The sequence below is a fragment of the Acanthopagrus latus genome, chromosome 12 (genome assembly GCF_904848185.1).
Source record: "Acanthopagrus latus isolate v.2019 chromosome 12, fAcaLat1.1, whole genome shotgun sequence".
Taxonomy (NCBI): Eukaryota; Metazoa; Chordata; class Actinopteri; order Spariformes; family Sparidae; genus Acanthopagrus; species Acanthopagrus latus.
Genome location: NC_051050.1, coordinates 26,036,096 through 26,051,526, shown reverse-complemented (window position 1 = coordinate 26,051,526; position 15,431 = coordinate 26,036,096). Strand labels below are relative to the sequence as shown.

At 41.9% G+C, this 15,431-nt stretch overlaps 2 protein-coding genes across 2 annotated transcripts in view; both read left to right on the top strand.

Annotated features, from left to right (window-relative positions):
• The first annotated feature begins 1,062 nt into the window (after positions 1 to 1,062).
• On the top strand, positions 1,063 to 5,811 carry abraxas1 (abraxas 1, BRCA1 A complex subunit). The gene is made up of 9 exons (XM_037116764.1): positions 1,063 to 1,217; positions 1,792 to 1,882; positions 1,956 to 1,992; positions 2,402 to 2,468; positions 2,556 to 2,752; positions 3,000 to 3,119; positions 3,200 to 3,284; positions 3,369 to 3,480; positions 4,549 to 5,811. The coding sequence occupies exons 1-9, from the start codon at positions 1,137 to 1,139 to the stop codon at positions 4,827 to 4,829; spliced, it is 1,071 nt and encodes a 356-aa protein (XP_036972659.1). The 5' UTR covers positions 1,063 to 1,136; the 3' UTR covers positions 4,830 to 5,811.
• A 990-nt stretch (positions 5,812 to 6,801) lies between these two features.
• dnah10 (dynein axonemal heavy chain 10) overlaps positions 6,802 to 15,431 on the top strand; it is a 29,427-nt gene continuing 20,797 nt past the window's right edge. The window contains exons 1-20 of the mRNA XM_037116715.1: positions 6,802 to 7,159; positions 8,118 to 8,206; positions 8,353 to 8,461; positions 8,555 to 8,670; positions 8,833 to 9,019; positions 9,146 to 9,300; positions 9,532 to 9,762; positions 9,885 to 10,075; positions 10,205 to 10,403; positions 10,503 to 10,697; positions 10,856 to 11,026; positions 12,041 to 12,217; positions 12,478 to 12,633; positions 12,717 to 12,883; positions 12,982 to 13,133; positions 13,233 to 13,397; positions 13,483 to 13,690; positions 13,799 to 13,955; positions 14,118 to 14,597; positions 15,254 to 15,412. Coding sequence (XP_036972610.1) covers positions 6,934 to 7,159; positions 8,118 to 8,206; positions 8,353 to 8,461; positions 8,555 to 8,670; positions 8,833 to 9,019; positions 9,146 to 9,300; positions 9,532 to 9,762; positions 9,885 to 10,075; positions 10,205 to 10,403; positions 10,503 to 10,697; positions 10,856 to 11,026; positions 12,041 to 12,217; positions 12,478 to 12,633; positions 12,717 to 12,883; positions 12,982 to 13,133; positions 13,233 to 13,397; positions 13,483 to 13,690; positions 13,799 to 13,955; positions 14,118 to 14,597; positions 15,254 to 15,412 — 3,690 coding nt within the window. The 5' untranslated portion in view covers positions 6,802 to 6,933. The remainder of the gene's footprint in view (positions 7,160 to 8,117; positions 8,207 to 8,352; positions 8,462 to 8,554; positions 8,671 to 8,832; positions 9,020 to 9,145; positions 9,301 to 9,531; positions 9,763 to 9,884; positions 10,076 to 10,204; positions 10,404 to 10,502; positions 10,698 to 10,855; positions 11,027 to 12,040; positions 12,218 to 12,477; positions 12,634 to 12,716; positions 12,884 to 12,981; positions 13,134 to 13,232; positions 13,398 to 13,482; positions 13,691 to 13,798; positions 13,956 to 14,117; positions 14,598 to 15,253; positions 15,413 to 15,431) is intronic.

The following is a 15,431-nucleotide window of genomic DNA, read 5'->3' as shown; positions in this document are numbered from 1 at the left end:
GACTCCAAACCAATGCCGAATTGTATTAATACACTGGGTGATTAGGACACACTTTGTTATATGGACTTTAATGCTCCTCATATTGTTTGTTATTAATGTTTTAATGTAAATGGTTTTTTTTTTCACAATAGCTTCCATCTCATCTGATCCACTGACTCAAAATCACTGCCGAAATATCTTCCTAACAGGTTGAATGAGACTCACCTCTTTCTGTTGAGTTTTAGTGCTCCTCACGTGTTTCAGAACGTTTTGTGTGTAAAATGATCATTTTCTAAGCGGAGTTTCGCCGCGGTCTTCTATAGAACGGAGCCCAGCCGTGCAGCGGACACTCAGAACCTCCGGAGTCCCGGAGTGGAATGAACCAAAACGAGGGAAACTCTCGTATGTTCGCTCCATGTAGTGAAACGTGGCCACTCCAGGGCTCTGAACATTAGTCTTATTAAAATAAGAAACTTTTACTCACCTATCCTGTGTAACTTTACTTGGGGTTTCCAGCAGATATCCAGCATGACGCGCTGCCGATCGATCTCTTCCTCGTACTGGACGATAGTTGTTTTAAAAACTCTGAATATTTCTTCAGCAGCAGCAGTTAGTCGCTCGTTGACAAACTCTCTCAAACTCTCAACTGAACTCATTCTTCTTTAATTACTCGTTCAATAATGAGCTGCGCTGTGACTCAGTACCGTCTTCACTTCATTCATTACACACAGCCAGCTAATGCTGCTAGCTGCTACTGTTTACTTCCGCTGGGTGTCACGCTCTAAAGCTCCGACAGCGGAAGTGCGGAGGCTTTTCATTCCGCTTCAGACTGAAGATATTTAATTCAGAACTTGTTAAAAACATATCTTACAGAGGGTTTGAAGAGCCAAAATTGAGTAAAACATTGAGCAACGAAAACAAGTGACAGTTTTCACCATGAGGTCTGCAGCCGTTCACAGTCTTACAAAGTTAATAACTAAAGCAGTTAGAATAATTAAGATAGAGCACATCTGAAATGTCTCAATAATATAATCATTTTCTCCAAAGTCATGATTTTGGGATTTTGGTTTAATACTTTGATTACTGAACTGCCGAACCGGAAGAAGAAGAAGAAGAACCGGAAGCTCGCTCCAGCGTCTTTATCGTCAACAACCATCATGGCGGAGCCGACGGTCCGTGTGTCTGGGATTGTTTTATCCTCTTTAATGTTCCAGCATGTTAACAGGGATTCAGACGTGGTGAGAAACACATTCATATGTCATTAAAGTCTACCTACCTGGAGGTGGTGTCAGGTTGAAGAGGATTAGCAAACTAGCAAACAGAACACTGGTGTAAACACATCGTTTGAAGTCGATTAGCGCCTGAATAATAGTTAAAGTTTTCAGTCTGTGATTTGGGTCAGAGTAGAAACGTTGGTCGGTAAAGTGAAGGAAAACCTGTCAACACTTGATTTCATGGATTAATTATTTTGTCATTGTCTATTAAATTGGAGTTTATGTTTAATCTGTTGAAATTGTTTTCAGATGTTTTATGTTATCTTGTTGACTTTATTTTTTTTATGCTTAATGTAAAGCACCTTTCATTGGTCTGTTGCCTTGCAGGTAAAACATACATGACACTGTCCACTGAAAATCATAAACACTGTGACCGACACACAGCTCAGTGCAGTGGCTTTAAGTCATGGCTGTTATCCGTATCAGTCATGTTGGATAAATCAGACGTCAGTCAACGTTGCATCACGAGTCAAACACACACATACACTATAGTGTCCATGAAATAATCTGTAGTTGTGTTTCTGTGTGGTCTGTGCAGGAGGGTCTGATCCTCGGAGAGAGCAGGATCGAGGAGCAGGTCACCATCAGCGACTCTCAGGCTGATCACATTCACATCGAGGAGGTTTACAGTAAGTTGGACACGGTTGCACACAGTAAAACATCCTCACTGTCACATTATGACCATCTTTATTTCTTTAACAGATATCCAGAAGCACATCGCCTGCCACAAACTGAACGAGTGAGTACAGCTGGACAGGCAATAACGTCTTTAACCCCACTGACCCAGACTCCCTTACCAAACTGCTGAATTTTAAGATTTGTTGAGTTAAAACAAACTTTATACACATTATGAAACTGTGTCTCTGACAATTTCTAACTCATTGTGTCTTTGTTGTAAATTCAGCATTAAACCAGAAGCTGAAGTTGTTTGTCTCCTTGTAAAAAGTGTCAGTTTGTGGCAGCATGTCTGTACCAGCCTGTCTGCTTCTGTGTCTAAAGTGCTAAAGTCTTACCTGCCAACATTGATCAGCTGTTTGAACACACTGTTTACACTGATTTCATCATTTACACTCCATTTATGAAGAATAGGGTGAAGTCCCAGCAGCTGTCACCAGATGTTTGTCTCGTCTTCATCTTTGTGTCTGCAGCTTCTACGACAACATGGGAGATGTGAATGTGGACGCTGTGAAGAAAATCCTGGCAGAAAATAAGCAGGTAAAACTTCACACTGATTATCATCAGAGGAGCTGAACAGTGAATTTGAGACGTCTGACTGATGTGTCGTGTGTTTACCACCTGGAGGAGAACCTGATTGGTTGGTACCGTCAGCGCAGGAACACAGACCAACAGATGACATTCAGGGAGAAGGTCGTCCATGAGAAGCTGAAAAGCGCTCTGTCCAACCCTCACATGATCTTTGTGCTGCTGACACCCAGCAAGGTAACAGCTGCAGGTTCAACACACAGGATGGAGTACGCTGCCTTCATCTCCCGCAGCAGGTAACTAACGACAGCTGCTCACCTGTCCTATCATCCGGTCAACACGCAAGACTTGTCACTGTGGTAGTGTGTTGTTGTAGGTCAGAGACTGTCTTCATTAAGTGTTCACAGTCATGAAACAACAAACTGCACTGTGATTTTACTACATTTGCTGAAGTAAGAGGTCATCCCTGTGTTACAGAGAGTCTCTGTGTTTTCTCTGCTCTGCTTTCGATGAACTGTTGTGTTTCTTTGCTCCTCTGTGAAGGTGCTTCATGAATGTCCCAGTGCTGGTCAATAATCTGGGTTTACTGGAGCAGCTGGCATACTGGAAGGTGTCGGCTCCGTTCTCTGCAGCAGGTTATAACCACACCATGAAGAAACACAGGTATGATCCTGCCTCGGTGAACAGGAGATTTAGATCTCGTCTGTGTGTTTGATCATGTGACTTGTCTTTTATCGCTCCAGTGCCAAGTTCTTCTCGTCCAACGGGCAGCTGAGAGACGTCAACGAAGTGAATAAAATGAACGAGTCGCTGCAGTCGGAGCTGCAGGTGAGCAGCAGCAGGAAGTGTGTTTGGACCTGTTTGCTGCTTCACACACACTGTGACTCAGCTTGTGTGTTTTGTGTTGGACAGAAAGCATGCAGAGATGTGGAGGAGAGTGAACGCCTGGTTGAAAAGCTGCAGGCGGATGTTTCAGCTCTGAGGAGACGACTAAGAGAGAAGAAGAAGAGCAGCGCAGGAAAAGGTTCGTTATGTGTCCGATTGTTACTGAAAACAGTCGTTTGATTGGCTTCTTTTCTATTAATGTTAAATATTGAATATTTGGGGTGTTGAACTGTTGGTCAGACTAGATGAGACGTTTGAAGTTGTCAGTTTGGACATAATTTCTCACCTTTTTCTTGAGTTTGTAGACAGATGAGGATTATTAATAATCACAGCAACATCGCCATAGTCTCGCCCTCATGACATTCTAAGGTTTCAACAGTGCTGAGGCTTACAACCGTTTTCATTATCGATTATTTTTGTGATTAATCATTAAGTCTATACTGCCCAAAGTGAACTAACAGTCCAAAACTGCTTTTCTTTGTCATACATGACAAAGAAAAGCAGTAAAACCTCACATTTCAGAAGCTGAACCATAGTTCATAGTTTTTTTTAATTTTTTTTATAGAAAAACAAATAAAATGATTAATTGATAGACAGAAAGTCATTTGGAAACTTATTTTTTAATCACTTAATAATTTAAGCAACATTTAAAAGCAAATATATAATAAATAATCTTGTTCCTGCGTCCCAGATGTGATAACTTCTGCTTTCCTGTGTCACATTAGAGCCGCTAACAATTATTTTCATTGTCATTAAATCTGCTGATTTTTTTTCATGAGTAAAAGATGAATCATTTTAGTCTTCAAATAAAATAAATGAAATGCTCAACAAAATTCAGGTGATTAATTTTGATTAATGACTAATTGAGGAGTAGTTGCAGCAGCACCTGACGACACTGTGATCATCATCACATTCACAGTTTCTTCAGTGTGTGTTAATGACGTGAACAGAACATCTTCACAGTTAAGAATCAGAGACCAGACGATGTCATGAAACGATCATCAAGAGTTTGCAACTAATTTTCTTTAATGCAGCTTATTGATTAACAGACTAATCGTTGCAGCTCTAATCTGGACTCAGGTGACTATCACTGACTAGTTTTGTTGCCAAAAAGGGACAAATACAAATACCTGTAGCTATACAAGCAGTTTTTGATAGTTTTCAGACGGTTTCTGTCTGTGAGCGAACACTCTGTGTCTGTCTGCAGCTTCAGATTCAGACGATTCACCCGAGCAGAGGAACCTGCTGCTCCACGAGGCCGTCAGAGCTCTGTTCGCCTGCTCACCTTTGTTCCACACTCAGACGTTAACCCTCGAGGCGTTTCCCGTCCCTGCCGTGTGCTGCAGTGCCGAGCCTGAACAAGAAGAGTCCATCATGGACGCTCAGGAATCGGTGTCCCTGCTGTGTCCCAGCAGAACGACCTGTAGGAAAAGGCCGAGAGAGACGCAGCCGCTGAGGGAGAGGAAACGCACCAAGAGCAACTCGTGATGTGAAAATAAGTTTCTGCTTTGTTTTCATGGAACTGCGTCTGGATTTTAATCTCCACTTTAACATGAAGCTGATTTTAATGTCACGATGGTGAGAAAGTCACAAAGTTAACCACATGAAGATGAACGGTCATCTGATTGATTCAGAGAATTGTTTCAAGATGTTCTTTTTGTTAAAACTCTACTTTCTTTTATTTAACTATGGAAAACACTTTCTATCGTGTGGAAACAAGTAACGACTCTACAGACACGCTCACAGCTGTGAGGCTGTCGGCTAAATGCTAACATGTTGACGTTCACCATCTCCGTTTGGCTTTTCTAATTAGCAGTGAACACAAAGTAGGTCTGTGAGCACATAATTTACGCGTTTAATCAGATAATAAAGGTAGTTTGATTAAGCAAATTTTAGTTTTTTAATATTTCCCTCCATAATAATCATCTGACAATGTGACAGAGCGTCTGAATGATGTGACTACACAAACCTGTCAGAACTAACTGATGTTGAATTCATGTCGAAGGGAGGAAACACAACCACTGACTGACCTCCCACGTCAAACATTCGGGTTACGTACGTACAGATAGTCTGTCCCTCCCTCAAAGCTGTCCAAGCACACTGAACCCAAAGTTTAGATTCTCTTTAGATGTTTCAAAGAGCCTCTTTGCACTTTGCTCCCTTATTTTATTCTGTTCTTGTGGTTGTGTACAAGATGTCAACCGTTATTATAATGTACATATAATGAACGTCTTTTAAGTGTTCTAGTGTTATTGAAGCACAATATTAGGTTCTGGTCCCTTTTTTCACTTAGTTGACTGAGAAAATTAAACTTGTTTCATGGTTTCTTTTCTTTCTTTCTATGTTAATTGATTTTGCATATTAGAATTGGATGTAATATGGCCTGTGTGTGTGTGTGTGTGTGTGTGTGCGCGCGCATGTGTGGAGACGTGCAGTCCCTCCAAATAAAGTCTAAACAATTAGACCGAAACATTTTCACACCTTGGTCGTGACCAGGCACGTTAATAATCTAGAGGCTAGATAAATGACTTTCTTGACTTGGACATTTTTCTTTTAAATTTACAAATGTGTGATTCATGGCTCAATTCAAACAGGATTGAAAAATTATTTGAATCGGTTCCATACAGATGTATCGATCGAGCATGATGTTATGACCGCTGACCGACGAAGTGAACAACACTGATCATGTCTTCATCATGGCGTCTGTTAGTGGGATGTATTAGACAGCAACTGAACATGTTGTCCTCAAAGTTGATGTGTTAGAAGCAGGAAAGATGTAGGATCACGGATCAGTGGAAGAAGGGGGCCTGGTCTGGTGAATAACATTTTCTTTTACATCACACCAACAATTATTAGACTGGTGGTCGTAGTGTTACGCCTGATCGGTGTATATTCTGTAATGGAGGTTCCCCTCATGGACCTTATTGATCAAACCTTTGTCTGGTAGTAATGAAGAGAGACATAAAGTACTGATCCTGTCTGAGCTGGGTCATTAATCACACATATGGCGTTTGTCAGTTTGTAATCAAACTAATGAAATATCTGACTGCAGATACGTCATCATAAAGACGTCACAGTGTCGTCAGCGAGGTCGTCTCCTAATTTAATCATTGTAGAGATGCACCTGTATATCAGGAGCTCACAGAACTGAACCAGAACCAGAACTGCAGTCATCAGGATGAGTAGATTTACTGCAATGTTCATTTTCTTTACAGACTTTTCTGACCCAGTTGGCTCCATGTTGGTTCCGGTTCCGTGCTGATGTACTTCACTGGGTTTGACTTTAATTACAACAAACTGACAAACATCATGTGTGAGATTCTGATCCAGTTCAGACCGGGTCGGTGCTTTTTCATCTCTTCAGTCACTGCCTGACAAAGTGTAACTGCAATAAGATTCCGTGGAGGCAAACCGGAAGGGGCGTGGTTTCGCCTCTCTGGAAGCGTCTCGAGATGTTTGGTGGTTGCCATGGCAACATTAAACGTGAACCCTGAGAGCACGGGCTGATGTTGACGCTTCAAACGGCGACAGGTTAATCAGAAAGTTATCAAGTTTTAATGCTTAACACGTGAAGTCATTGTTATTGACAAATATGATCCACGACGATTTTCGAGTGGAGTGGATCGGACAGAGAGTGTCCGCCGGGTTCGGTTTACCGGACAGCGGCGCGTTCGATGATCTCCTGAGCCGGAGAGACGGAGAGGAGGAGGAGAAGATTCTCCACTATTTGAACGTTGTCTCTGAGGAGGAGTCCACTTCAGTTCTTATGTTTTTCAAGACTTTTAGAGAGGAAGAAATTGAAGTGGAAATTCCAGTGGGTGAGTCACAGTTAGTGTCACACAGCGTTAACAGAACGAGCTAACGTTAGCAACCAACCGTCAGTGTGGCTAAGCTAGCCCAGTGAGCATAGTTCTGTTGGAAAGACGTTAGCACGTAATATATGATCACAGTTTATTAATTCATCAGTAAGAAATATATTGACAAGCTAAAGTCGAACTGTTATCAGACAGCACATAGTAAAGTACTTTATTTAATATTAGACGCAGTCGGTTTAATGTCGATTTCGTTTTTACGGTGCGGTACTTGCGCACGCGCTTCACAGAAATGAGCGCAATGTGTTTTGTACCTACGGTAAAATCTTTACCAGGCAGTGACTGATGAGAGATGATGACGTACATTGTACTTCATTGTAAATAAAGTCATACCTCATGTAGTTTTGTGTTAAAGCTCAGTGAAATACATCAGCACGGCACCAGAACCAACATGGAACCAACTGGATCAGAAAAGGTGGTAAACTAGATGAATATCACAATAAATCTGTTCATATTGACAACTGCAGTTCTGGTTCTGGTTCTGTTCTGTGAGCTGCTGATACAGATGCATCTCTACAATGGTTAAGTTAGGAGAGGACTTCACTAGCTGTCGCCTGGGGCGTCACTATAATGACGTATTTACAGTCTGATATTCATCTGTCTGATGATAAACTACTGATCCAAATCAGGCGTGTTCTTGCTTGGTCGGAATGAAAACCTGCAGCCACATGGCCCTTTACTGGATCAGTTTGACACCACTGGTTTAGAGACAGACCCAAGATGCAACTCTTCTGGGTTTTGTCAGACATCACCAGTAAATTAAACTGACAGAAATACGATGTTTACTTCTGGGACCTGAGTGTGTGTTAATAGGCTACATGAGAGATGAAGGTCCAGAAAGTGATTGATATGTTGTAATGTGTGGTTGGTTAAACTGAATCTAACCACATGGTTATGAACTCAGACAGGAGGAAAAATAGGGACTCTGCAGATCCTGAGAAGGAGGAGGAGGAGGAGGAGGAGGAGGATGCAGATGGACAAAGTCCCAGCCCTGTGAGATCGAACTTTCATTTGAAACTTCTTGTCTTCTTTATTGCACCTTAGGTTGTGATTGTGTTCAAAATCATTTGTTGGTATATTATCTATGGAGAGGATAGAGATAATCATGTTTTTGGGTTTGGTTGATTTTGCATTTTCAGAAGATGGAGCTTCAAGTGGTCTATCACATTGAGCTTCATGTCGCAGTAAACGAACACCCAGAGAGGTTTTTGAAGTCCCGTGTCTTCTACTTTACCAGGAGCACAAAGGGTGAGATGACAGTTCAGTACCACTACAATAAAGCACGTTCAAGACTCTGTTGAAAATATAAAGTACGAGGTGATTACGTGGTGTTTTCAATAGAGACCATTGTTGAACCACTGGACATGGATGAGGCCAGTGTCCTGATGCCCAGGCTATTTAAGGTTGGCATGTATTATGGACAACGCCTTCTTGTGCAGCAGAGCAAGCTTGCCAATGTAAGTAAAATAAAACAGATCTCACAAGTGGCCAAAAGCAACCATCAATATTTACACCATCACTTCATGTAACAGTAGCAGAAAAACACCATGGAAACAAATAATTTATGATTTTCTGAAGAATTTAGACGAGGTGCATGTTTTCACTTTCTCTCTTGCCAGGTTGCTTTACCCGCGCTCACTGCTCAACAAATGGAGATGACTGGTTCTGGAAGCAGGGCAGTTTCTCCTCAGGAGGAGACTCTTCTGGAGTCAAATGGACAAGTTACTGTTCATGATGAGTTGCTCATCAGAATGTACAGCTTTCTTGAAGTGGTCAGCACAACTCACCAGTCCCCTCAGATTCAAGGTTTGTTTCTTAAAATAGACTGCTTATTGTTTCATCTCAGGAAGTTATCAGTTTCTCTTCCAAATGTAATTTAAGGCTTGTTTAATAATGAACAGTACAATCTGAAGATCATACTTTCTGTTACAGAGGTTACGCTGCACATTCCTGAGCTAGATCTGGAGCCAGAGGTGGATGTACTGCTTTCTAATCCAGAGGTGGTAGAGAAGTTGGAGCAGTGTGTGATGAACTGGCAGACTCAGATTACCATTGTCATTGAGGAGCAGCTAAACAAAAAGCCTCAGGTCTGTGACTCGTCCTGTATTCCTAATTTCAGTCAAAGTCAGTTTGGTTTCACCACAGCTGAAGAACATAATCTCCAAGTGAAGGATTTAGGGTAAAAGTTGCTGCTAAAATGAATGAAATATCACCAAGAAATGAATTCCCTGTCAGCTCCAAGTGAAATAACCTGGTAGAAGAAGCCACTAAACACATAGACAGTGATATCCTGAGACCACCTTTTCGTTTTTCTCCAGGGGCCTGGGCCTTTGGCTGAGACAGTCTTCTGGCAGGAGCGTGCAGCCATCCTGAGTGCTCTGAGTGAGCAACTTAAACGGCCTGTGGTAAAGAAGATCTTGGAGGTGATGAACAAAGCAGATGTGAGCATCGTTCAGACCCTGGAGGAAACGCTTGCCGAACTTTCCAAATACCTTGTGGAGGCGGATGAAATTAAAAGCTTCCTCCTCTTGATGGGAAGACACTTCACGGTGAACTAAATTCTTGTGGAATATTCTTTACATTGACTTCCTCTTTGCTCTGTTGTAAATGGCTTGTACATTGTTGCACCATCTCCACCTTCACTTATCAGATGTACCATTGTCTGTTGTAGAATCTGGCAACTGGAGCAGATTTTGGTGTGATCCTGGAGGACATTCCTCCTCTGATGGAGTGCCTGCAGATTGTGTGGATGATCTCATGCCACTACAACACTGATGAACGCATGGTCCCTCTGATGGAGCGTATTGCCTGGCAGCTTTGTGAACGTGTGGATCACGTCATTGATGTCAACACACTATTCAAGTATGTGTGGATTCATTGACGTCTTGTGTTGGAAATTTGGATTTTACGTCAAATTCAATCAGAATCCTTAATCAAACTGGGAGTGTTGAGGTTTTAGTGTATCTTAACAATATACTGTGCTTTGGACAGAGAAAAGAGGGAAGCGGCCAAATCAAAGGTGCATGATGCTAAACAGGTTGTGGAGCAGTGGAAGACATCCTACTTTGAGGTGCGTGCTGAAATTGAAGAATCAGGCAGGCATCCACGCTGGGAATTCGACCGTAAAAGACTGTTTGAGAGGACAGATTACGTTGCTTCTGTCTGCCAGGACCTCTACAATGTTTTGCAGGTCAGTGAACACATCTTTAATACTGAATCACTAACATGTGTTAATGTGTTTAAAGCACCTCGGTTTTTAAAAGACGTCCCCCACATTTGTGTTACAAAGATTCTGGATGAGTTCCATAACTTCTTTGGTCCGGAGCTGAAAGGGGTCACCGGTGAACCAAAACACATCGATGAAGTGCTGCGCAGAGTGATCAGTTTGATTCTGCCGATCGAAGGCATCAATTTCAAACCATTCAACATCTGTAAGATGAGCAGCTGGAAAACGATCATGCAAGACTTCTACAATAAAGTTCAGGTTAGTTTGACATCCAGGACACAGAAACTGTGAGTTTTAGATCAACACAACAATTTAAGCTTGGTTTTATCAGTATACTTGCAGTCAGCTTGTACCAGTAAGTTTACATATTGACCTCAGTTATCAAGTTGATCCTCTTCTTACATGTGTCTGCACAGGCTATTGAGGGAGAGGCAATCAGCTTCATTGATCAGTCTTTTAAGACACTGCGCTGTTCAGCCGCTGCCTTCGACATGCTTCAGAAGTTCAAACACATCCGCTCCAGAGAGGCCATCAACAAGCATCTGATGGGAAAGTTCAATGACATCCTGGCTCAGTATTGCAAAGAGGTACTGCACTGTGAAATGGAGGAAACATGCTGGTTGACATCTGAATTTATTTACATCAAATAAAATGATAAAATCTGATCAGTACAAACTTCAGTTGAAGAACAGTCCGTGTCCGTGCATGTGACCTACATTGTACTGTAAGCAAGAGTGTAAAATTTATAGCGTGCCACAGTAATGAGTGAAATCGTTAGTTAGCATGATAGCACTTCTGGTTCCCTCACCTTAAAAGTCTGTGAGTGTGTTGAATGTGTTTTTAGTTAAATGTGTGTAATAAGCTGTGTGTCACCACAGGCTGAACATATTTACACGATTTTGTTCTCCAACATAAAATCCATCATTAAATGTCCCACAGTTTAATCCTGAAGCTCTTCATGTGCTAACAACAGTTAGCGGTTGCTAACAAGTGTCTGAAAGAGACTACAGAGGTTGTCGGGGACATTAAACGTCCTCACAGCAACACGGAGACTCATCTACTCACTAGTCCGTCTCTACAGGCCACTTTAGTTCCACACTGTTCTAACTCTGACTTTACGACTTGTACATTGATCAGTTTATAGAAAACCTGGATAGTAATTTTGTAGTAAGACTATGTAAGAGATGATTTTCTATAACAATACAATATCCAATTCAAAAATCCCAAAGAGGGAACCAGGGCCATGCTAACTTTTTCCTACAACAATACATAATCTCTACACCACTGTAACAACTTGCAGCATTACACTGCACTGCAATTAACACAATTAGTAATTACTTAGGAAACCTATTCCATATACATTTGATTCATCAAGATGATCATTAGATCATTGAGCCATATACAATCTGGAGTTGAATTGCATGCAGCCTCGTCCTTCAACAAGTATAAAACAAGACAATATTTCCTCTTGTGCTGCATAGAATAGTCTTTATTGTCACTGTACAGGAGGGTACAATGAAATTGAGGATGTTGATATTTTTGGTAGAGTGAGCACAGCCTGCAACAAAGAGGTTTGTATAGCTTTTTTGTCTTTATTATAGGTGGACAGTATAAATGAAATCTTTGAGGCAAACAAGGACAAACCACCACTAATTAAGAATGAGCCTCCTGTGGCAGGAGCCATCAGATGGAGCCAATCTCTGGTCCACCGCATCAAACACACCATCCTTCCCTTCCTGAAAGTGTCCGAGATGCTGGAGAGTGAACAGAGCCACGCAGTGAGTCAATTCACTTTAATAGAAAGTTGTTAATGGCTGAACTGACCATCAAAGTGAACATCCCGAAATAAATAGATCTGGATCACTGAACATCAAACTCTAAGTAATAATGAAATAAACCTGGAAGCGAACAGGTTGTGCAGCCATCAGCCATCAGAGCCACACCGATACTCATTTGTAGATTGTCTTATCAGTGCCATTCATTTGTCGAGCCAGTTAATGTGTCATTCTCTGATTTGACTTTGATGCATTCTGCTCAGGCCAAGGACAAGTATGAGAAAACAGCAGTAAAGTTCTTGGACTTTGAGGGGAAGAAGTATGAACAGTGGATGACTGCAACAGAACACAACTTGCCATCACTAATGAACAAACCCCTGCTGGTCATCACCAGTGAAAGTCAATCCCAGGCAGAACCAGTACGTACCTTTCTCTTTTTAATTACTTTAGACACAGTAACTGTTCTTATTCTCTCAAACAATCATTCATTTTATATTTTAAGAATATTCCGCCAGCTGAAGGCAGCCTACAGAGAGGTGCGCGATACGTTGTGAACTTTTCTCCAGAGCTCAGGGAAATCATTTCTGAGACAAAAAACCTTCATTCACTGGGCTACTCTGTTCCTGATCGGGTTCAAAATGTTGCCCTGCAGGAGGACAAATTAATCAGGTAACAACACCAGATACTGAATACAGAGTTCATACCAAACCACAAAACTGCTGATTGATGTCATCTCCGGCCTGACCTGTTTTTACTTGGATTTTTAGATATGTCAATGACCTGAATAATATGGTCAAGCGCTACCACTCTGTGATGGACAGCCTGAGTGAGCCACAGTCCATCATGCTGGCTCATCTCATCAAAGCGGTCAGAAAAGAAATGTATGTTGGATCTAAAAGACTCAACTGGAATTCTCTGGGTATGTGTGATCTGATTCATGCTCAGTGGTCATCTGTGGAAATTGACGTTGTAATAATAATTGCAATAAAATCACTTGTGAATATGTGTTTGGTTTTAGGTATCGGCGACTTCATTGACCGAGGCATTAAGGCCGTCTCTAAGTTTGAGTCAGTTGTCAGTCAGATTCAGAAGAATGAGAGAGAGATCGATTCCAAGTTGCAATCAATGGTGACGGCCAACTTCATGAAATTTCCAGTCGCAGATAAATCAAAAGACCTACCAGGTAGAAATAATCATTTGTTGGATGTAATGATTAATGTCTCAGAATTCAGCTTACTTTAGTTGACTCAACTGCATGCTTTTTCCAGGTGTCAAGGAGTTCTGTGAACGTATCAAGCAAGAACGGACCAAGACAGTGAAACTGCTGAGCAGAAAGTATGCGGACATTGGAACCCTCATCACCAAGACAGAACATTTGATCATGGAAACCAGCAGTGGAAAAGCCAAATGTATGGCAGATTATTACATCTTCTGGGAGAGCAAAGTATACGACTCGCTCATAAAAATGGTGCTGAGGTATTAATGACATGATGCTGATGTTGTTGAAGTCGGCTACTTTGAAAGCAGCACAGCACTTTCTGTCTCAACCTTTGTAACATCCTTGTTGTTGACTTTCACCTTTAGGAACATTCAGACCTTCAACACGGCACTGATGGGAGATACCGCTCTGTTCCGAGTTGATGCCCTCCTGTCTGCTCCTAAGATTGTGCTTCAGCCTCCAAGCAGTGAGATCTACTGGCTTATCATGCACTGTATCAGAGACTATGTAGAGAGCACCAAGGTGGGATCATCATGACTCCCTGAAGTACTACGCTGCATCTCGCCTGCTTTTTAAAAACAATATCCACTATATTTTATTATTATTATTAATATTATTTATAATTTACTTTGTGAACTAATAGTAATGATGTGACTCGATTCTGTCCACACTTTTATGTTTCAGCAATTTGTGCGTTGGTGGCGAGGGAGCTGCATAGAGTGTTCACCACAGCAGGTGGATGGTGAAGAGGAGGCGGTGACATTTAGCTTTTTCAGTGATGTGTGGCCCCATCATCAGATAAATGAGAGCGCCTTGACAGTGTCCCAGAACGTCCAGCGCCTGCTCTTCTCTGTGGATCGGTACCTCAACCATTGGAAACGCTATCGACACCTTTGGGAAAGGAACCACACTGTGGTGAATGAAAAGTTTGCTGCAAGAAAACCATCCATTGTCATGTATGACGACAAGTTTCAGTTCCTTTCTCGTATCAGTCAAGAGTTGATGCTGGAGCCTCTGTCTAAGAATGAGCACATCATCCATCTGAACCTGGAGCCTCTGGCTCAAACAGTGCAGGAGATCGCTGAGTCCTGGATCAGTTCACTGGGTAGCCTTCTCAACAAGCCAGCCAAAGAGGATCTCTTCAGCCTGAGAGATGAACTCATGGTATTGAATCCTGTTATACTTTTACATATTGTTTGATGGTGAATATTTAAGTGATGGGGTTCTTATCTGAAGTCAGTGTGTCACCTGCAGTAGATGACCGTCAGCTCTCACCTGTGTGGGGAAGCAGCGTGTAGCACCGACAGTGAAGCAGAGCGTTGTTGAGCATGCAGCACTGCTAAGCTGCACTGAGGTGTTGTAGCCACCTCAAAGAGGTCACGCCTATAATATACATTTGTTGAAGTACAGACGATATTTTTAAATTTTTTGGTGCTTTACATTGCCGTTGACCTGCAGATCAGCTGATCTGTGGCGTAATACAGTGCTTGGCAGGCACAGGTGCATTTGTGCATAGGAATACAGGAATAAAGGGAAGGCAGTGCTAAAGGACTGACAGCAATGTACTGCACCGAAAATGTTCAAAATATAGCGTACACTGAAATTGAAATACATTTAAGGTGTGGCTTCTTTTAGGTTCCCAAACATACACACTGAAGGAGCTGAGTGACATTCACTACAGGTAACACGCTGACTGGAGATAAGTACCTCATACAACCCCACATCAAAAGACCAGAACTATACGTAACTGTAACTGTAATGGACAATACAGATATTTTTCTCCAATGTGTATTGATTTCTATGGCAATTTTATTTGACAGGAACTTGCTGAGATGCTGAAACAGAGCCCTGACACTTTCAAGGAGCTGAAGTCTGTCCTCAGCACCATCTCAAACATCAGGGATATGTCTCTGGATGTGGAGTTAAGATTCAATGATATCCAGGAAAGATACAGAACACTGGCCATGTACAAAGTTCAGGTACTGCATTCAGTGTTTA